Raw genomic sequence first — 22,483 nt, 5'->3', positions numbered from 1 at the left:
TGGGCAGTTGGGAAGGGGTCAGTCTCGCCTGGCTGGAAAGGGACAAAGGCGGGCCGGGGACCTGGCTTGGGGACTTCCCTCTGCTCTCCCTTTTCCCAAAATGGCTTATACTGACTGCTGCTGATTTCTGTGATGACAAGCCTGTGCTACACTGTGTGTCCTTGTTGACTAATAAAACTTCTGTTCTACCTTCCAGCTGCAAGTCACATCACATTGCGGTTGGAGGGCAGAGTCTGGGGAACCCCACACTCCATGACAACATGCCAGGTGTCCTTTAAAGAAAATAAAGGTTTAAGGATGGTCTGAACATCTTCTTCTTTGAATTTTAGGTCACATCCTCCAGTGGATAAACTATTGTTTCTCCAGCATCGATCCACGAAGGGTGTTTCAAAAGAGAGTGCAATCCTGGTGAGCTCGGAGGCCGGGAACTTACACTGGTGGAGTGTCCTTGCAGAACAACGGGAATTTGGTAAGACTTAGCTGTGAGAGTTGTCATGGCTCGATGTTCAGATCCTGGCAGCCTGTGAAGTAATCGTGACTCACTGAAGTCCGTGGGAGCTAACGTCAATGGGGAACAGGTGCTGAGGGCTCTTTGCTGCCTAACTAGGGACCTGGAGGTGTGTGTCTCCTTCAGGCCAGGAGGCTGCTGCAGAAACAGGTTGCTGTGGTGCTAAAGAAAAAAGGGAGGCTGCTCCAGCTAAGCTGAAGTAATTCACCCTGGATTTCACATGTTTTCTTTTCCTCCCCAGCCTCTTCGTGTCTCATGCCCAACCCCATGTTAGGAGAGGGAACTTGTCTTCTGGCTCACAGTCCTCATGCATCCCACAGTCAGGACTATGGAGTTTTCTTGCTAGCTAGCTTCTTCTGCAGCCTGTAAATAGGTTTCTGAAGTGCATGGGCCTGGTGGTCTCTCCCAACAGGAGGATTCATGACGTGGTGTTGCCCTGAAATGTGTTGCTTTGGCTGGTCACCTATTCACCCGATGCCTAAAGCTGAAGCTAATTGTAACGGACGCCTTGTCTACTCTTAAAAAAATGCAAATGGGCAATTACACCAGTGCAGCTGTACCACTATAGAACTCAGTGAACATACTACCTTTACCAATGGGAGAGCGTCTTCCCCTGCGTAGGTGTTCCCCTCCTCAAGAGGCAGTAATGCTGTTGGTAAGAAAAACCCTCTTGTCACCACAGCGTTGTCTATACTGAGTTCAGTCAGAATATGTGTGTCACTCAGGGGTGTATATCTTCCGCACCCCCGAGTGATGTAGTTACACTGCTGTATGGTTGGAGTGGGGCCCAGCTTGGCGGGGTTGAGGGCGTAAGGGGCGGGGTGTAGGGCAGTCAGACCTGGGACCCACCCCGTGCTCCGCCAGAGCTGCACACAGAGCCATGGCATGGCGCTCTGAGGTGTTTCAAAGGGGGCCAGAGCTTGAGCTGCTGCTACCACCAAAGCTCCAGGCCCCTTTGAAATGTTGGGCCTGGGAGCAACTGTCCCCTTTGCCCCTCCCCTTCTCAACCAGCTTGATATCCTTACTCCTGTTGGTGTAACTTACGGCAGGAGAGGAGGTGTGTTTTTCCATACCCCCCCCCCACTGACATAAGTTAAACTGAAAGCACCACACTAGAGTATCAGAGAGGTAGCCGAGTTAGTCTGTATCTTCAAAAACAACAGGAAGTCCTGTGGCACCTTACAGACTAACAGATGTTTTGGAGCATAAGCTTTCATGGGCAAAGACCCTCTTCGTCTGACGCATGTGATGAAGCAGGTCTTTGCCTCCGAAAGATTATGCTCCAAAATACACACTAGAGTCGATACAGCTCAGCGTTAAAGGTCTTGCTAGCCACTGGCACGTGACTGTGAGATCTCCATTGTAATTACATTGATCCATGTTCACTGGTGTGTTCTGATCTGCTGTTCCAGGAATTCTCTCTCCAAAGAATTCTGGCAACGTATGTTATAACCACAGTCCTGCTGAGAGACTTATGATGTCATTGGACCAAATCATGGTCCTTTGGGAATTAAAAGCACAACATCCTTTAGCTTCATTGGAACAGGGATTTGACCCAAACAGCCAAACCCTTTCATGGTGTAATAGCAGGGAGCTATCTGACCTATGTGGTGAATATTTATTCTCTCTCCTTCCCGTCGTGCAATGTTACAGTTATTGAAACTCATGTAATAGGCTGGACTGTGTTATTTCTCTTAGTCTTTATTTAGCTAAAGGATGGCAGGTCCATTTAGGCTCAAAGTTTAGATATTTTTTCACTAAAAAAATTAATCTCAGCAAAAAAGTGGCCACGGTTTTTAATTTCATTCTGTGACAATGAATGCAGGCAGTTATTCCCCTGCAGTCTTAAATTGCTGCCACAGCTTTGTAACATTTTACATGTGCACGTGCATCCAAAAGTGAAACTAACAGCAGCAACCAGAAGGGAAGTGAAACAGACTGGTCTGTTTCATTGTTCAAGCTGAAAGGAGCTCAAAAATTAAAATCAATAGTGTTGTTGCTGATAGTGAAGCAGATTTCAATAACTGTCTGTTTTAATCATTCAGTGATACTAATATCTTGGATGAGGATTTTTTAAAAGGAAATACAGGTTGCACCTCCAAAAACTGGCACTTTCTAGTCCGACATCCCTCATCCAGCAGGACCAGGGATGCTCCTGGACCAGAGAACCAGGCAGGAGGGCAAGCTGCAGCTCACAACCTCCAGCAGCCATGGGGGACTTCAGTCCACATCCCCCGCCAGCCCTGTGGGGCAGCAGGGAGCCATACAGGGCCTTGGCTGGCGTCCATCAGGAGCCCAGGCAGGCCAGTGGCAGCCGCTTGGTGCAGCTTCCCCCACAGGGCTTGGGGCAGCCGTGCAGGGCTAGAACTACCTGCTCGGCAGCCCTGCAGAGCCAGGGCTGGAGCTGGCTTCCCCTGGCATCCCCACTGCCTGGAGTTGGCTTCCCTCTATAGCCTCACCATGGGCAACAGAAGCAGGTGCCCCAGCCACAGTGCAGGCCAGGACCCCACCAAGCAGCAGATGGATGAGCAGCCAGGTGGGTGGGATGATGGCTTGAGGGCCAGTGGCAGGGAACCTCCTGCAGTCTGGCAAATTCTCTTGTTCAGGATCAGTCAGGTCCTGACCATGCTGGACAAGGGAGGTGCCACCTGTAGAACATGGTCTTTGAGCCTGACAGACTTCAGGAGCAGGATAAGATTTTCAAAAATGCCTAAGTCCCAGTTTTGTGAGCGATGGAGGACCAGGGCTGGGGACAGAATTCACTGGACCCTGGGCAAAGTGGGAAGAGACTCAACTCCTGCCCCCAGCAGGAGAGGGCCTCAGAAAGAAGGGGTTAGGGTTTTAGCTGCCCCTAGCCAGCCCACAGAGCCATCCGGACTATGCCCCACAGGGCTTGGGCAGCAATTTAAAGGATCCAGGCAAAGGGTCACGTGGGGACACATGAGGGTCACGTGCACTGCCAGCGTCACCCCTCCACCACACATATGTACCGTCTGCACTGCACCACTTCCAGGGAGCATGAGGGCAGCCTCACCTCTCCCCCAGAAAGGAGACAGAGCAAAAGCAGGGCCTGGTTGTGGTATGAGTGGAAAGGGGATGGAAGAGCTGTGGGGAGGGGTGGCGCATGGGCGGGGAGGAGGCAGGGCAGAGACACGCAGACGGTGCCCCTCGGAACCTCTGCACCAGTCATGCCTGGACCTGGGGCTCCAGCCCCTGCTGCTGGCGTGGTAGCAGCCATTGCAGCCCAGAGCCCCGAGCCCTTTTAATGTCCAGATCCTCGGGCAACTGCCGCTCTTGCTGTCCACTCCCCCATTTCCCCACCTGTCAGCAGCCCTGCAAAGGACTTAGGAAATAGATGCGAGTTAGGTTTCTAAATATCTTTGAGGCTATGGGCCCTAGGCACTTACTTATTTGTATTACCTTAGAGTCCAGTGCCCTGCTGTGCTTGGTGCTGTACAAACACAGAACAAAAAAATGGTGCCTGCCCTTGTTATACTTATAAGAAGTACACAGGATATTTTTAGAGGGACGAGGCAAGAATGCTGCATTTATTGAGAATACAGTGCCATTATATTATATGCATATAAAATATATAGTTTACTCAGAGGCATATACACACACACACACACACACCTTGTGGTTGCTTATAGTTACCAGAGGTTGCTCACTCTAATCAATTGGCCAAATGGATTAGGTGTGAGCATGGAGCCAGGTTCTGTTGATCCAGATCAAAGCTCCAATGTTGACCAGATGAGAAGAGGAACCCAGCGCTATAGTGGTGCACACATCTCTTATAGCTTTTAGTCCACAGTTCTGGTTCTGTCCCACTGCCCCAGGCACGATGGGTCACCAGTCAATGGCAGTTGAGTTTGATCCTTTCCCACTGCCCAGGTTTCTGTGTGACTCATCACCTACAGATGGGACTTAATCGTCCTCTCTGGGTGGGTCACTTCTGTAGAGTCCAGTTCTTATTGTTCTTCAGCCTCCAAGTCTTTGTTGTCCATTTAGAAAATGTAGAGAAGTTCACATATCTGGGGAGCAACATAACTTATCATCTAGACTGTAAGAAGGAAATTGCAACTAGAATAGCGAAAGCAAGAGCGAGTTTGAAGGCGATGGATAAGATCTGGAAAAGCGAAGTGATTAGCTTAAGAGCGAAGCTGAGCATCTTGAAAACATGTGTATTTAGCAGCATGTTGTATGGATGCGAGACATGGGTGATAACAAAAGATTCCAAGAGAAGAATATTGGCATTCGAAAGGAGTTGTGATAGAAAGATTCTGAGAATAGGATGGATGCAGAAGGTCACCGAGGAGGAATTATATAGGAAGAGAGAGCCAAAAGAGAACCTGCTGCAGAAGGTTATAAAACAGAAGCTACAGCTATTTGGGCATATTTGCAGAATGAATGATGAACGAAAAATCAAGACTCTGGTATTCGGCATAATGGACAGGTCAAATAGGAGAGGCAGACCCCCCAGAGAATGGATAGATGATAAAGTAGATTCGTGCAGAGCTACTCTACAGAAACCAAGCCACTCCACACTGGACAGGGAAAGATGGAAGGAAATAGTGAGGGAGGCATCAGACACCGATGAGCGCTGAGCCCACAGTTATTGATAGTGGTAAATATAAAGGATAATACGAAGGTAGAAAGTAGTATATAAAATAACAAATCTTAAGAGTAGTACAAAAGTCTGTGGTCTATTAAAAAGTTACAGGGTAATGCAGGGTGATACCAAGATACATAGGAATGCAAAGTTCTATGAAAATATACTTAGCCATCTAGGGTTGCTACACCCTGAGGGGTTCACCATCTCAGGAGTTGCCTGAGTCTCAATGAAATCATAGAATCACAGAACACTGGAACTGGAAGGGACCTCCAGAGGACATCGCATCCAGTCCGCTGCACTCAGGGCAGGACCAAGCACTATCTATATCATCTATATCTATATCATCCCGGACAAATGTTTATCCAACCTGCTCTTAAATATGATAAAGACCCCACAACCTTCCCAGGCAGATTATTCCAGTGCTTCACCACCCTGACAGGAAGTTTTTTCTTAATGTCCAGACTAAATCTTCCTGGCTGCAATTTAAGCCCATTGCTTATTGTCCTGCCCTCAGAGGTGAAGGAGAATCATTTTTCTCACTCTTTCTTATAACAACTTCTTAGATACTTGAAAATTACTATCACATCCCCTCTCAGTCTTCTCTTTTCCAAATGGTGTTTAGTTTAAGAATGGGATATAAGCTCCTAATTCACTCGAGCACTTTTACAGATGTTACCCTTCCTCCTCTCTTGTTGTTTCAGGGTTTTATTATGCCCCAGCTAAAGAGGATGTGTCTGTGACTGGATTGTCAACCAATCTAACAAACAGTGTTCTTGTGTCTGGAGACACATGTGGATTCATCCAAGTTTGGGACATTTCAGATTATGGGCTGATGCCTAGATCTCAGGTAAATCTTGCTGCTTCATTCTCAGTGAGTGGAAGTGGCCTTGGGATGTATGAGTGAAACAGTTCACCAAATTGCCATAACCACTTGTTGTTCTATTCTATTCTATTCTATGATTTATTGTCTAACTACCCCTACTGAGTTCATATCCATGGTATGGCACTTGTTTAGAGCACTGCTCCACAAATTGTGTGCGAAGGGGCGCTTAGTGTGCCTCAGAGCCACACACGAGGAGTGGGATCCTCCACTCTGTGCATGCACCCCACTGCTTGGTGGGTGAGCTCTCCCGCTTGGTGGGAGAAATGCATGGGGGGCAGGTTCTGGGGGTCCCTGGTTCTGGAGCAGTGGTGGAGGATCGGGTTATAGTGGGAAAGCTGCAAGTGCCTGGTCCTGGAGGAGGGGGAGGGGGTTAGGCTAGAGGTGGGGCCGGGGTGAGGGGAGACTGGGTTATATACATATGTATTGGGCATGCCATGAAATTGTAACAAGTGCTGAAGTGAGCCATGAGCTGATAAAGTTTGCTGAGCATTTGTTCAGAGCACTGCACTGTTCTTGGGGTAAGAGAAACTCAGGCATCTTTTAATGCCTCTGGCAGGTATCAGGCAAACTTGACTAGGTATTTCTGGTCTCCATAGTCCATTTTGGGCCTTTCCTCCATGCTCCGGGGTACATACTTACCCTAATAGCATAGCCTGAGTCACTAAAATCGGCATGCATTGGGGAAAGCACCCTCATTAATATATGCTGGGTTACTATAAACAACACTTTTTGATCATTCAGTGATCCTAATATCATGAATGAGGATTTTTTAAAAGGAAATACAGGCTGCAATTCCAAAAACTGGCACTTTTAATTAATTAAATTTAATGTAATTAAGCGTGACAGTTTTTGGAGGTGCAACCTGTTTTTCCTTTGAAAAGATCCTCATCCATGACATGAATATCACTGAATGATTGAAACAGCCAGTTATTGAAAGCTGCTTCACTATCAGCAATAACACTATTGATTTTAATGTTTGAGTTCCTTTTCAGGAGGCAGGAATAGGTCAGTGGTTTGAGCACTGGCTTACTAAACCCAGGGTTGTGAGCTCAGTCCCTTGAGGTGGGCCGTCTGGGGCAAATAGATATCAGGGATGGTGCTTGGCCCTGCATGGAGGGTGGGGGACTGGATTAGATGACCTCCCAAGGTCCCTTCTAGGGGATGTGTGTCCCCTATTATTTAATTAAAAACCACTCACCTACATCCAGAGCGCCCCACACTCCCTAAAACCTATGGACATCTCACCAAACCACCTGAGTTAATGCCCCCCCATTCCCTTGCACCATCCACCAGAATTTGCATATATTCTTCCCTAGCTGTATAGGGGACGCAACTGTATTCTGGGCAGGGTCCATGGTGTAATGAGTCATAAGGGTGAACTGTGTAAACACCCTCACCCCAACCCAAAAGTCTGTCCCTGGATACCCTAGCCACTCCATTGCTGTTAAACTTGTTCACAGACATTTCCTCACTGATACTTGTCAATCTGTCCAATTCAGGTTGTCAGAACCTTAGGGCACGGGGCAATTTTCCCTCCTGGTTTTGCACAGCATCACCCTCTCAGCAACATGTCATTTCACAATAGTCTTCAAGTAAGGGGCCTGCTTACTCCCAGATGTGTGTCACTGAGTTATCAGTAGCTCCCTTTGTGTTTAAGATCCCTCAGCTTTCTCTCTCTCTTGCTCTCGCATGCCCAGCCCATCAGGCTACCACCACTATTTCATATGGCTAAGCTTCTCTCCCCAGGTGAGGACATGGACATCTTTGTGCCAGGGCATCTGACTAATGGAAGCCAGGCATTGAGTTGGTGACCTCACAGAAGTCTGTCTGGAAGGAAAGTTCTGGAAGTTTCAGTGATGCCCCATAATAGATACCGCCACCTGAGAATTATCCTTTGGTTCATTCAGAAACACTAGACCAGACTTATGAAGTGAAGCCAGCTGTTACGAGGAGCTCCACGGAGAGGGTTTAGTATAGTTACCACCCTGTCATTGATCAGTCCTACAGCTCCTTCTGTCCTTCAAAGCTCTGGACCATCTAGCTGTCACCCAGAAACCCTGGTAAGAACTATTGTCTCCACATGGTTCTCAAACCACAACACTTTTCTTAATGGCACAAGAAACTCCCAGAATTGTGGTGATTCACTATCACTTACAATTTTTAAGTCAAGATTTGGTGCTTTTCCTCAGAGAACTGCTTCAGGAATTACAGATTGAAGCTCTCTCATTCCACACCCTTGGGACCTGACCATGCTGAACAAAAGAATTTGCCGGATCATGGAAGGTTAATATGGTCTAGCACATGACCAACACTTCCACTGCTCACTGGGCTCTTAGAAGACAGTTAGGGGTAAATTACAGCTAAATAACAGCACAGAACCTTGACAGCCAGTACTGGTGGCTGGAAACAAACTTTATGGGACCACGAGAAACTTGGCCACACCTGTGATAAATGGCTGTCCAGCTAACTAAAATCGTGCCAGATTATGGATGTTGCCGAATGAGAGAGTTCTGGATTACAGAGGTTCAACTTGTGTTGAGTGGGAATTCTCTTATCTGTTTTATACTGGAGGTCAGACTAAATGATCACCATTGTTCATTCTGGCCTCGGATTCTATGAATCTATGAGACTGTGCCACCAGGTGACTGTACGTTGCCAAGCAAGGGTGTTCTCAGTGGACTTCTAGCCCTTCATCACCTGCAACTAACGTACAGAGTACATTGCTATGCTAGTCCTCGCATTTCAAGGCCTCAGGGTCCTGTGATTGCAGTTCTGCCCCGAAGAGCTTCTCAGCCCTACTGATGCGTGATGCCAAACTGCAGGCCTCTTGCTTTGTGTGTATGCATCAGAGGTAGAAAATAAACTGGTGGGCCCCGGCACACCACTCCAGGAAGAAGGAGCCATGGGGCTGGGAGTTCAGCTGAAGGAGGGTGTGCATAGTGCTTGAAGACTGGCTCCTGGGGTTCTCCTATGGGCTGTGGTACTAAGCTGCAGGCAGGTGAAAGGGGCTGGCTGGGGGCACAGTCCCCCCCACAGGTCTGGGACTACTCCAGCCCTGAGATTCCCCCCAGGATGCCATTTAGGGAAGGTAGGAAGGCTGAAGCTCCGCCTGCCTCAAGATTCATACAGGGAGATTCTTCTTCCCCTTCCCATTACAGTCAGGGAACAAGGGGAAAGAGCCCAGTTTGCTGCATTGCTCTTCCTGTGGCTGGGGAAGGCAGGGGGCAGATGAGCTGTGCACTTTCCTCTCACTCCCTGACAAGTGAAGAGAAGAGAAACAGCAAGCAGAGTCCTGATGCAAATCTCGGGATGGGGAGGGGGAGGGGCTCAGAGCCCTCCTCACCCTCTGACCCTGGTTCCCACACTCTCTATGCACAACCCCATCCCCTGCCTTGGCCTCCCTACACACACACCACGACACTCCCCAACCCTCTGCCTTGAGCTCACCACACTCCACCCGACATTTCAATTTCTTATAGGCTCTGTCGTATTGCAACCCCTCCTCAGCCTCCTGCTCTCAGGGGGCCCAGTGGGGACTGTGATACAGCCAGGGCTTTTTTTGTGCCAGTACCATACAGCAGAGGTCCCCAGGAGAGCCGGCTGGAGCTCAGAGCTTGACATCTTACCTCAGGTATCATTGATCTGGGTCAATCTAGGTTCCAATCATATGGCATGTAATTTTCTTTAGCTTTTGGGGTTCTTTTAAGCTCTTAATTAATTAGTGGCCAAGTGCCTCACACTTTTTCTCCTGTGTCCATTGTCCAGGGCTCCCTGAAGAAGCCGCCATTACTGTGTAGCTGGAGAGCCCATAACAGCACTGTGGTGAGCGTCACACACTTCATGTTTGGTTCAGATTCGTTCCTCCTGAGCGGCTCCTCAGACAGAAGTGCCAGACTGTGGACCCCAGATGGGAAATTTGTGGGAACCTTTGGGCAGGAAAAGAGATGGGACTTGAAAAACTCATCAACATTTGCCCACCTCAAGTAAGTGTCCAGCCCAAGAGAGATCACTTTTACGGTTCTTTCTGTGGTGAATTTCTGAAAATATGTTATGCCTTCCCTGCCCTGCATGCATCTCATTATCATGACCACTGCTTACCTAGCAAGAAAGCCAAGAAGATATTAACCTGGGTAGCTTGAAGGGTAAGGCTGCTCCCGGGATTTGTGGAGTCTGTTCTAAGTCATGTGTGTGGAGAACTCAGTGTTGGGTTACCCACAAAAGATCAAGTGTGGGAGGGGCTGATTTGTCAGCTGGGAAGATCTGGCTGGCTTGCTTTCTACACAGGGATATGTGGAAAGTTGGAGAAGCTGGTGTGGGGAGAGGATGAAGTGCAGGTTTCTAGAATAGAAGCAGAAAGTGTCATTGGTAAATTCTTATGGAATCTCATTCCCTTGGTGCCTTGGGTGATATACGAGCTCATCCTCATTAACCCCAGATAGTCCTTCCTCTCTGCTGGGGTCTTCTCTCTGACACCTTTCCTGTATCACTGATGAGAAAGAAATAAAGTTCTCCCCTCCCTTCTTCATCACTTTGGACTAGTAACTGCTGACCGGGTGCACGATTGAATTACATACCTGGTACTAAGGCGTACTCAAATGTTTGTGTGTTCTTTGAGCTGTAATACAGGCAGAACCTCTAAAAGCTGAACTCTCTGGTCTGGCAACATCTGTGGTCCAGCAGCACCATGGATGTTGCTGGAAGAGAGAACCCCCCAACAGCTAGGACTTGGGCAGCAAGATGACCTGTGGCTAGGGATCCATCTGGGGCCAGCAGCAGCAGGCCCAGCACCTCAACCAAGGCCAGTGGATGGGAGCCCAGTCTTGGGGACAACCGGAGTGGGACCAGCAGATACAGGGCTGGAAGCCCTGCTGGCTGAGGTTGGAAGTGGAGGTGGTTTGTGGAGGGGGTGTGCGGGTCTGTAATCAGAGATGGGGGAGAGGGCATGGCCAGAGGACTAGAAGCCACGTCTGGGAGGAGAACTAGGCAGCGGGGCCAGAAGTGACTTCACCTAGTCTGGCAAACTCTATCCTTCAGTAATGATCGGGTCCCAAGGGCACCGGACCATGGAGACCCCACCTGTACACCTGTGGTCTGTATATCTGAGGGACAAAGTGGGTGAGGTAATATCTTTTATCAGACCAAGTTCTGTGGGTGAAAGAGACACAAGCCTCCAAGGTACACAGAGCTTTTCTCCAGGCCTGGGAAAGTGACTCAGAGCTGAAAACAAGGTGGCAGGAGAATTTTTTAGCATATGTGGTTGACACACGTTCTAAAAGCCCATTCCAGGTGAAGTGCTCCATGAATGCCCCTGCAGCGTATGACTGAAAAGAGTGCTGGAATACAGCATAAATCCAGTGTCTTTATTACAGCCAGGATTTCTAGTGTCTAACAAAGGTCTGGGTTTAAACTCCCAGGATCATGTTTTGAAGGTGCTGTGCAGGTTTCCTTTGAAGATAACGAATGAGGTCAGAGAGGAAGCGCTGGCTTTGTGAACAGAATGGGCCCACAGATGACAGTGTGTATTTTTTTTTTCTGCTGAGAGTTCATTCAAGAGTGTAGTGATTGCCTTTCCCCACATAACTGTTACTGTGCACTTAGGGTGTGTCTACACAGCACAGTTATTTTGGAATAATGGCCACTATTCCAAAATAATTCTACGAGTGTCTCTGCAGCAAAACTGCTATTTTGAAATAATTTTGAAACATCAGAGAGCTTATTTTGAATTCTGGCAACCTCAGTCTGGCTGTGTCTACACTTGCATTCCTCTTTCAAAAGAGGCATGCAAATAAGGGAAATTGAACATGCAAATGAGGTGCAGATTTACATATCTGGCACCTCATTTGCATTTTCTTTCGAAAGAAGAAAAGCAGTGTAGACACGCCTCTTTTGAAGGCAAACCCCATCTTCCAAAGAACTCTTCTTCCCATGAAGAAAAGGGCAGAAGAGTTCTTTCAAAAATGGTGTTTAACTTTTGAAAAAGTTGCATCTACACTGCTTTTCTTCTTTTGAAAAAAGTGCTTTCAAAAGAGGAATATGCAAATGAGGCACCAGATATGTAAATCTGCACCTCATTTGCATTTTTATTTCCCTCATTTGTATGCCTCTTTTGAAAAAGGAATGCAAGTATAGACACAGCCTCCACGAGAAATAACACCTTTTCTGAAATAGCTGTTTCAGAATAGGGGCTACATAGACCCTGTGTCTACACGTGTCCCTTCCTTTTGAAAGGGGCATGTTAATGAGCGGGTTCAAAAGATGCTAATGAGGTGCTTCAATGAATATGCAGCACCTCATTAGCATAATGGCGGCCTGGGCAATTCGAAAGTGCGGCTTTTCAAATCGCACACTGCCCGTGGAGATGGGACCTTCTGAAAGGACCCCCTAGTTTTCAAAAGCCCTTCTTCCGATCACCAGATAGGAAGAAGGGCTTTCGAAAATGGGGGGGGGTCCTTTCAGAAGGTTCCATCTCCACGGGCAGCGCGCGATTCAAAAAGCTGCACTTTTGAATTACCGCAACTGCCATTATGCTAATGAGGTGCTGCATATTCATTGCAGCACCTCATTAGCATCTTTCAAACCCGCTCATTAACATGCCCCTTTCAAAAGGAAGGGGCACGTATAGACCCAGCCAGACAGGGAATACAGGCTATTTTGAAATAAGCTATAACAGAATAGCTTATTCTGAAGCAGCGCTGCTGTGTAAAGATAGCCTGAGTTCAGGTTTCCAATACTGAAGTGTATGTTGGATTAATGTTTCTGGGACTATAATCTGAAATAGGCTCTCTTGTGTGTGGACACACTATTTCAGAATAAGTTTGCTTATTTTAGGGCTTCCCTGCAGTGTACATGTGTTATTCTGGAATAGTTTATTGTGGAATAATAACTTTGGAAAAAGCTATTCCAGAATAATTCTATAGCGTAGACATACCCTTAATGGCAGGGGGTGAGGTACACCACGAGTTGTGATAGGCATGAGTAAGACCCACAAAGATATATTGTAGGGGCATTGATCTTTGTCACAGTGGAGTTTTTGTATCTGTTGTCCTGGCAGGATCTGGTGCCCCTTTGCATTAATGAGTCCTGATCTGTGGAGAGCTTACTTCTGATCATGAGTTTGGGGACTGTTTGAAGACCTGAGTGGTTCAGGAAAGGTCCCCATTGAGGACCATGTTTGTAATTGTTTAATTATAGTCTGTATGGGTTCCAGAGTGGGGTGGTAGGTGACAACTAAGCGTGTGTGGTAGGAAAGGGAGTTAACAGTAGTTTTATTCATTGGCCTAAGTATCAAAGGTGTTAACCTGCTGGCCCAAAGTTCCAAGATTTAACTACACCACCCTACCATTCCTGTGAGGCACAGGGGAGCTATGAAGAGATCTCGAAAATCTATAGAAAATCTCCTGCTCCAGCAAGCTGCTGAGGTGATGACTGGTAAATGAGAGGCTGCTCTGCAGCTCTGATGGCCTGCTGAGGGCAACTCTAGTAGCATGGGTAAGAAACTCCTCTTTCATCAGCTTGACGCTGCCGTGCCAGTTAAACTCTCCTGAGTTAATCTTACTCTCACTAAAATCAGATGTCATGGTTCTAATTCTTTCCGGTCCTGCCAGCCTCAAGTGTTCCAAAGCCATGGCTGAGGGGCCCCTCAATCATGCTCTTGACACAAAACCTGTGAGATTATTAAAATTGCACATTCCAAGTTCTTCCCATTTGTACTGGCACCTTTAACGGTTCATATTTTTCAACCTTTACTCCTCAGCCACAAGGACTAGAAACATAGTGAGTTTTAAGGAAAGCTGTGATTACATAATATTCACATGACTCCAGGAGCTGGTGCTTTAAGGAGAAACAAAGAAAAATCCTAAAATCAATTCTGAGCAGTGGCAACACTTGCATCTCTGAAAGCAGTCTTCCCTGCCACCCTTTTCTACCATTACTGGTGCTTAAGAGCAGTCTACACAAAGGGTTTGGGAGGAGGGGTAAAATTTTCCCTCTTTTGCTCACAGCCCTGCCATCCCACTAGTAAAACACCAGTGGCTGTGGAAGCCATGTACACGGGAAGGATCTCTTCGCAAAAGGACCTGCCACTGTCCTGGCTGCAGAGGGGAATGTTTGTCAAAGAAGCTCACAACAGATACAGCAAGGGCTGCCTGATGGCTAAAAGACACCTTAATCCAGGACAGAGGGAAAAGACTTCATTGCAGAGCTTTACTGATTTGTGCTTTGATTTGAAATTTTCTCTGGAAGTCCCGTACTCTCAGCCCAAGTGGTTCAGTAATTCTTGTTTCACATTTATACCCCATTGGCCTTGCCCAGGAAACGACAGCCCCCTACAGTGTTTCTATTGCTGACTCCTAGAATAATCTACATTGTCTTCAAAGATGAGGCAGATGCTTTGTAAATCCAGCCCTGGTCCAGGATATGTTCAGTAAACCAGCAACTGGGAGAAAGGTATGAGGAAGGAGTGAAAGTAAATATTTTTTTAAATTTTTGCAAGGGTAAGCAACAGAGCAGATGTACCTTTCAAACATGCTCCTAACTCAGGTCACTGAAACGTGTCAACTGATTACATGGAACTAGAGTTAAAGAAAAAAAAAACACTGTTAATTTGAAGCAGAAGGGAGTCCTGAAAAAGTTATCAGATGCTTCATAAATGCCTTGATTCCAGCATTTCTTAAGAGCCAAGTTATAAACAGTGTTTTGTAAAGTGCCAGATTTTTTCAGTCTCTCTCTAGCCCATAAAAGCAGCAGAAGATTCAAAACAACAAAGTTCACCAAAGTCAGGCCTATTATATTAAGTTCTTCCAGTTTCTTTCCACCAGTCGAGTTTTTTCACCCAAAGGAGGAGAGGCAAGAGGAAAAAAAAGCATTATGTTCACAAAACATGAAAAGTCGGAGAGGAAAAATGATGCCAAAGAAGTGTTAGACAAACCTATCCCAGTAAGCGGTTTGGATTAATTTTTTCATAGACAAAATTAATTTCAAATCACAGCAAGGGTGTAACTACACAACAAAGTTATTTCAGAATAACAGCTGCTATTCTGAAATAACTTTGTGAGTGTCTACAGAGCAAAACCAATATTTCGACATAATTTGAAATAGCAGATGGTTTATTTCATTTTCTGTAAACCTCATGCTATGAGGAATAGCGCATATTCCAGATATATATTTCAGAATAGAGGCTGTATAGACAGGGAATAGGGGTTATTTCAAAATAACCCATAGTGCTTCCAGGGACTCTAATAAGAAATAGGCTCTGTTGTATGTGGATGCTCTATTTCAAAATAGCTGAGCACTATTTCAATAGCATTTTGTATGTAGATGTGTTATTTCGAAATAATCTCTTCCAGAAAATGTCTTCCAGAATAGTTTATTCCAAAGTAACACTGCTGTGTAGACACGGCCCATGAGAATAAATAAAGATCTGTGTCTAACTGTTAACAAGAATGCCTAATTACTCTATAGATATTATGATTTGTGGAAGATAATCATCTCTCTTGTGTGATAGATAAACATCTGTGATCTTTCCGAGTGACTAATCAAATAATTACTAACCCAAGAGGGAAACTAGCAATATTAGGTTTTACAGAAGCAGTGGCTTAACAAAGAGAGTTGACTGGCAGTTTAACAGTCTTTTTCTTCCATTTGAAAAGTCAGTATGTACCGTGGGACCAGGAAAAAGGGAATTGGAATGGTTGTGTGTTTTTAGAGGTTCAGGTCGGAGAGTATCTGTGAATCAATAATCAAGAAGTACTTGACCCTGGCAAGAAAAGATATGCATCTCTTAGAACTGTGTCACCTCTGATCGAGAGAGATTTTTCCAGCATCCGAGTGCTAGCTTCTGCAACTGTAGGCATCTCTCTCTCAGGAAAACAAAAAAAAGCAGTCAAGTAGCACTTTAAAGACTAACAAAATAATTTATTAGGGTGTTTTTTGTTATTTTGTTAGTCTTCAAAGAGCTACTTGACAGCTTTTTTGTTTTGATAGTTTATAGACTAGCACGGCTCCCGCCCTGTTACTATCCCTCGGGCAAATGTCGCACAGCATGGCAGTGCTACTGGCAGGAGGAAGTGCAATTATTTCTCTTACAAAATCTGCAGGAATGACTATTTTTTTCTAGGCTTTGTCTGTGCCGGTGTGGCCCAGAGGCACTGAGACAACTGGGCAGGGTGACTGAAGCTTGAGCTAAGAGTCAGTGGGTGTTCTGGATGGGACGGGGGTGCAGGAGCAGGATGGAGGTGGGAGGGGTGTGAGTGACGGGGCAGGAGCTTAGCTGATGCAGCTCCTCCACTGCTCTCAGGCACCAACCCCAGCTCCTTTTATTGGCTGCAATTCCGGCCAGTCAGAGCATTGAGGGGAAAGCCTCTCCAGGCAGCATTGCACTGCCATTCCCCCAGGTGGGAGGGAGAGTGGTGTGCAGAGCCCAGAGCCACCCTTCCTCCCTGCCAGGCAGACCCACACACCCTGCAATGGGCTGGGCAGGAGAGCCTCCAGTCTTGGAGGCCAGAGCCAGGCAGGCTACAGGCCAAATCCAGACTGCAGGCCAGGGGTTCTCCACCCCCTGCTTTAGCCCCCTAAGGTTGCAGGTTCAGTTCTGCCTGCCAATGATCAGTTGTCCAGTTTGCCCATAGAGTGGCTAGGCAGTCCAGCCACTCTCTGACGACAGATATTGTCCAACAACAACTTCTGTCAACAAATCCCTCTAATTTAGACATAGCCAAACAGAGGTCAAAAGACACTGAACTCGTGATGCTATTGAATAGAGTTCTCTTCTGCATATGCAGGATATGGTGAGAACACTTCAGTGCTGAATGTGTGGTTTAAAGTACAACTAGATACCCACAAGAACTGAATTTGGTGCAGTAGATACTAAAACATTGCGTATTTGGATCAATACCGCTTTCTAAGTTTGCATGTCGAATGAATTCAAGAGAGTTCTTTGTGTGATCATTTATCTAAGCAACTGAGATGGCATAAGTCAGGAAATTCTATGGGATTTCTATACCACAGAGCTATTCCCAAAAGTCTCATTCCAGAGTTATTATTCCAAAATAACTGAAATACTATTATGTCTACACAGCAGCTTTATTTCAAAATAAGCTATTCTGGAACAGTTTATTTTGAAATATCCCCCATTTCCCCCTCGACAACCCTCATTTCAAAATACCTATTTCACAATAGGTGCTATTCTTCATGGAATAAGGTTTACCAATTTCAAAATAAGATGACTGTTATGTCAAAATTATTTCAAACTAGTGGTTGAGTAGATACTCACAGTTATTTGGATGTAGTGCCCACTATTTTGACATATCTTTGCTGCATAGACACACCCTGACACCATACTCTGGGATCTTAGCTCCAGAGAAGCCCACTTCAGTTGTTTTCCCATGTATACTTCATTGTGCTCTTGGTATTGCAAATCCAATCCCTAAAATTTATAGCAAATTTTAGCTCTTTAAAAACAGAACAAAAACAAGTGGTTGCACATGCAATGAGCACTTTTCCAAACTTGATAACCAGGACATTTTTAACTTTGTTTTTCTCCCCAACATACCCTCTGCTTTACTACCCACACATACCCACACTGAAGAGAAATAGCCCTGCAAAATGTAAGGGTGTCTAAATAATAACATCATCAGCTCCCACCCGGGAATGACAAATGTCCTCAGAAACCGCAAACGTCTATTTTTTAGCATTTTGTAATCTTCCATGTTAAAAGTGACATAAACATATTTTGCCCTCCCTACTCCCCTAAACTCTGTTCAGAAAACTTTTCTCTCCAGCCATGCACAAGTGTATTTCAGGCCAAAGCAAAAGGTAGGGAAGACAGGAAGGAAGATATGGTTTACCCTAGAAAAATGGGCACCTAATGACAACTGATTTTTCTAAAAAAAATCTGATTGTAAACCCCTGACTGTGATCTCCAGATTAATCTCAGAAATTAGAGACTCAAGCCTCATCTAAGTGGTACAGTGCTTCTCCCTTGGGTGTAACTGCTAGCATCAAGATCTAAGACTCATCTGACTTGTCCAGTGCCCCTCCTTCTACAGATTGAACCTCTCTCATCTGGCACCCTCTGGACCTGACCGGTGTCGATGTCACTATCGTCTTGCACATTAGCAACACTTCAACTGCTCATTAAACTCTTAGGAGACATTAGCTGCGTCTACACGTGCACGTTACTTCGAAGTAGCGGCACTAACTTCGAAATAGCGCCCGTCACGTCTACACGCGTCGGGCGCTATTTCGAAGTTGAAATCGACGTTAGGCGGCGAGACGTCGAAGTCGCTAACCCCATGAGGGGATGGGAATAGCGCCCTACTTCGACGTTCAACATCGAAGTAGGGACGTGTAGACGATCCGCGTCCCGCAACATCGAAATAGCGGGGTCCTCCATGGCGGCCATCAGCTGGGGGGTTGAGAGATACTCTCTCTCCAGCCCTTGCGGGGCTCTGTGGTCACCGTGGGCAGCAGCCCTTAGCCCAGGGCTTCTGGCTGCTGCTGCTGCAGCTGGGGGTCCGTGCTGCATATACAGGGTCTGCAACTAGTTGTTGGCTCTGTGTATCTTGCACTGTTTAATGAAAGTGTGTCTGGGAGGGGCCCTTTAAGGGAGCGACTTGCTGTTGAGTCCGCCCCGTGACCCTGTCTGCAGCTGTGCCTGGCTCCCTTATTTCGATGTGTGCTACTTTGCCGTGTAGACGTTCCCTCGCTGTGCCTATTTCGATGTTGGGCTGAGCAACGTCGAAGTTGAACATCGACGTTGCCAGCCCTGGAGGACGTGTAGACGTTATTCATCGAAATAGCCTATTTCGATGTCGCAACATCGAAATAAGCTATTTCGAAGTTGGGTGCACGTGTAGACGTAGCCATTTAGAGGTAAATTAGAGCTAAATAACAGCACGGAACTCTGAGAGCCAGGACTGATGGTTGGAAACAAACTTTATGAGACCACAGCAAACTTGGCCACACCCATGATAAGTGGTCATCCAGCTAACTAAAATCATGCTGACTCACGGATGCTGCTGAAAAAGAGAGTGCTGGATTAGAGAGGTTCAACCTGCAGTGTAAACCAGCCAGTATCAAGTTCTGAATGATGAGGCTTCTGCCACGTCCAACAAAATGCTCTTTCACTAGTTAATAGATCCCACTGCCGATATTGTCAATATTCCTTTTTGTCCGTACTTCGTAGCAGTGCCCTCCATTCCCCTCCACGCTTTGTAGGTGATGCTCTCCAGCCCACAGCCAAGGTTTTTCATACTAAACTGGCTCCTCCAGTCCAGGAATTTTGTTGCTGTGCTTTCCTCTCCATCTTTCTGCTCCTGGGATGCCAGAGCTGAATTCAGTAGTCCAACTTGAGGGCTTTGAGACCCTCGAGTGGCATGTTCTATAGAAGTGTCATTTAGTACAGTGATGGAAACTATCACTGGCCTTTGTCAGTTGGCCTGGTGCAGAGCAGGGAGGGCAGAGAAAGAGAGAGAGGCGCTCGCCTACTCAAGCTCCCTGCAGATGGTCAAACCACAAAGTACTAGCAAGAAGCCACATATTTCCTTCCAATCTCATTGCTTTGGCTGGAGACCAAGCTACCCACCCATGGAATCACACTGGGCTCAGGAGCATTGTGCCAGTTTGCCTCACCCAGCAAGCATGACTAGAGGATGGAGCATCTGAATTCTTTCAGGGCCATGGGAATAGATAAAGTGTATGATCCTGTCTTGACTTCTAGACTCTCAGGAAGCTTTGGACTCCAGGCTGATATCAGCTGGCTCCCTTAAATGGCCTTCACTGGAGCAATGCCCACGTATGCCACTGTGGTGAACCTGGCCCAAGGAATTTCCTTTTCAGAAGAGAAATGAGTGGTCATACGTTACTTTAATCTATTGGACAAACATGAACATTACATAGAGAGAACCATCTGATTTAAGCCTATTTTCTCACAAGGAGTTTCTGAGTGGAAGTTACCCATCTTCCCAAGAGAACAAACCAAAAGTCGGGCTTGTTCAGGTTCCCTGGAGAGGAAGTACTTATGTTTTGTTCTCTCCTTACCATTTTCTGCAGCTGGGGCGCTGCAGGTAAGTCACCTCTACTGGCTTCGCAGCCACAAGCTAAGACAAAAGTCTGGTATAAAGAGAAGGCATTTGGTAAGGTTTGGTATAAACCAAGCATAACACCATCGCAGTTAATCAAGACTCGCCTCAACAGATCAACCACTGCTACCATTGTTCGTAGGCATCATTAACTGACTAATATCCATAAAACCAATTTATTGTTGACCTGGGACTGCCGTCTGTCATGGTTTTAACCTCTTCTTTAGCTTTCACTGTTGAATGGCTATGTCTATAGTGTTCCTACTTTGGCCACTTGACTGCAGCAAACCCTTGATTTCATGGACTAATGGGAGGGAGAGGTGTTCGCTATTCCCAAAAGTCCGTTAAATGCGAGGGTTTACTGCCCACCCACCCCCGCCAAGCTCCCCCAGTCCCAGTCCCCCGTCCCAACAGGAAAGAAAAAAAAAAACACTTGACGCTCAGCAGAGCCACTAACACCATGGGAGGAGCTGCTGGACCGCACGGTGTAGCTGGGATCCCACTGGTGCGGCTGGAGGAGCTACCAATGGAGCTACCACATGCTCCTCCCACCAGGGGTGGAACTAGTACGCAAGTGCCCATCTGCCCGTGTATGCGCCCCACCCCTGGTGGGAGAAGTGTGAGGTGGCTCCCAGAAAGGGGATGATGGCTCCTCCATGCTGCAGCAACGGTAAATCTCTTAACTTTTTTTTCTTTGGGTCGGGGATGACTTTACAGACCCCAGTGGACTTCAGGACAATGGGGGTGGGGGTGTCTGTTGTTCCCAAAGTCTGCTAAATCATGGTCCATAAAATTGAGGGTTTATGCTACTTAAGGCCAAGAAAAATATCTGCAGTGGAATTGTCAGTACTTGTTCTCACATTTGGTTTTGATTTCATGGAACTGGTACAGATGAGGGGTGGTGCAAAGTGTCCTGGATTTCTGCACAAAAGTATCTTTGAGCACACCCATTGGTTTGGTACATCTAAAGTTTCAGTCTAGTAGTGAAGATGGATTTTCATGTTAAACAGTGCTGAATTTTCAGTTTCAACACGTTTAATGAGGAGTGAACTTTCCAGGCTGTGAAATGACCTGACTATGGCAGAAGAATACCAACACATCTGGGAGTGCAGGGGTGGGTAATTATCCTTTTCGCACCCCTCTATCTTGAGGGATCCTTACTACGCTGTTCTGACTAGCCAGCATGGCCAGATATCTTATTCCCGTGTGGAATAACACATTGGATAGACCTCTGTATGTCCTTCATGACATCTTGTACCACTTAAGTCAATGGCCATGGTATTTTTCTTCTATGGCAGCAGAGTTTTCTTCTCTGGCAACAGTGCAATCTGTGGCCGTGATGTGAATCATAGAAATCATGGATAGAAAAGGCCATCATGTTAAATGCTGTAATTCAACCCCCTTGCTAGTCCAAGATTATTCTCAGTGGTATCTTCCCATTCCCAACACCTCCTAGAATGGTGCTCACCACATCCTTTGATGATTCTGACCCATTAGATTTTTGGTTTATCATTTTTGCAGGCTGCATGGGATGGTCAGTCTCGATTTTGGTAAAAAATATTAACAACTTTTTCTTCTAATTTTTTTTTGCTTTTTTTTAAATCAGGGACCCCTGGAGTGAAAGGAAAGAAACCAGAAAAAAACAAACACCAACCAGGCAGCCAGCATGTCCTGATGGGCTGCTATTCGGGTCAGGGGAGCTTGTTAGAAATGTGGAGGGAGAGACAGAAGAAACGGCAAACCAGGAGACGAATGGGGAAAGTACAACAGAGGAGAAAGAGCAAGTGCAGGGTAAGTGTTTGCCAGCAATGGGGTCCACCTTAAGAATCAGGAGCATATTTTCAAGAGTTAGCATTTAACTGCAGTGAGACGTCCCAGCAAGTTCTCTGACACAACAGGAGGGAAAGACGGCTGTAGTACAACTTCACCATTCCTCGGGCAATCAGGGCCCAGCCCAGCCCCCCAGTGCAAAAGTTAGAACAGCCTATGTTCCACTCTTGTGCATGCTGGTTTGTTAAAAGCCCTCGAGGCCGTCACATATGTAACACCAATGGAACTTGGTTGTCAGCAGGCAGGATTAAAGCTGGGACTTTAGGGGCTAAAGCCATGAGCCTCTAATGCATGAGCTAAAAGCCAGCTGGCTCTTAGCTAAGGCTCTCCCTACTGGTGTCAGAGCCTCTGGGTTACGCATAGGCAAGGATCTGCTGGAATGCGGTGAACTCTGCAATGTCCAGTGCCCATTCCCCCTGCAGACTTTTGAAAGTTAATGACCTTCTCCATTGAGAACAATGTAAGCCAATGGTTCCCCCACAGCCATGGCATGTGTCATTAAAACCTACCTAGGTTAGTGCATGCATCAGAGGTGGGCAACCCCTCTGCTGTTCCTTGAGCCAAGAAATGCG

At 46.5% G+C, this 22,483-nt stretch overlaps 1 protein-coding gene across 1 annotated transcript in view; it reads left to right on the top strand.

The window, feature by feature from the left end:
* Positions 1-22,483, top strand: part of LOC142023560 (cilia- and flagella-associated protein 337-like) — a 58,956-nt gene that overhangs the window by 20,869 nt on the left and 15,604 nt on the right. Inside the window, exons 11-14 of the mRNA XM_075014643.1 lie at positions 330-469; positions 5,822-5,967; positions 9,769-9,986; positions 21,688-21,872. Of these exons, the coding sequence (XP_074870744.1) occupies positions 330-469; positions 5,822-5,967; positions 9,769-9,986; positions 21,688-21,872 (689 nt within the window). The remainder of the gene's footprint in view (positions 1-329; positions 470-5,821; positions 5,968-9,768; positions 9,987-21,687; positions 21,873-22,483) is intronic.

This window comes from Carettochelys insculpta, chromosome 20 (assembly GCF_033958435.1).
Source record: "Carettochelys insculpta isolate YL-2023 chromosome 20, ASM3395843v1, whole genome shotgun sequence".
Classification (NCBI taxonomy): Eukaryota; Metazoa; Chordata; order Testudines; family Carettochelyidae; genus Carettochelys; species Carettochelys insculpta.
Note: the sequence above shows the minus strand (reverse complement) of the source record. Positions and strands in the feature narration are given on the sequence as shown.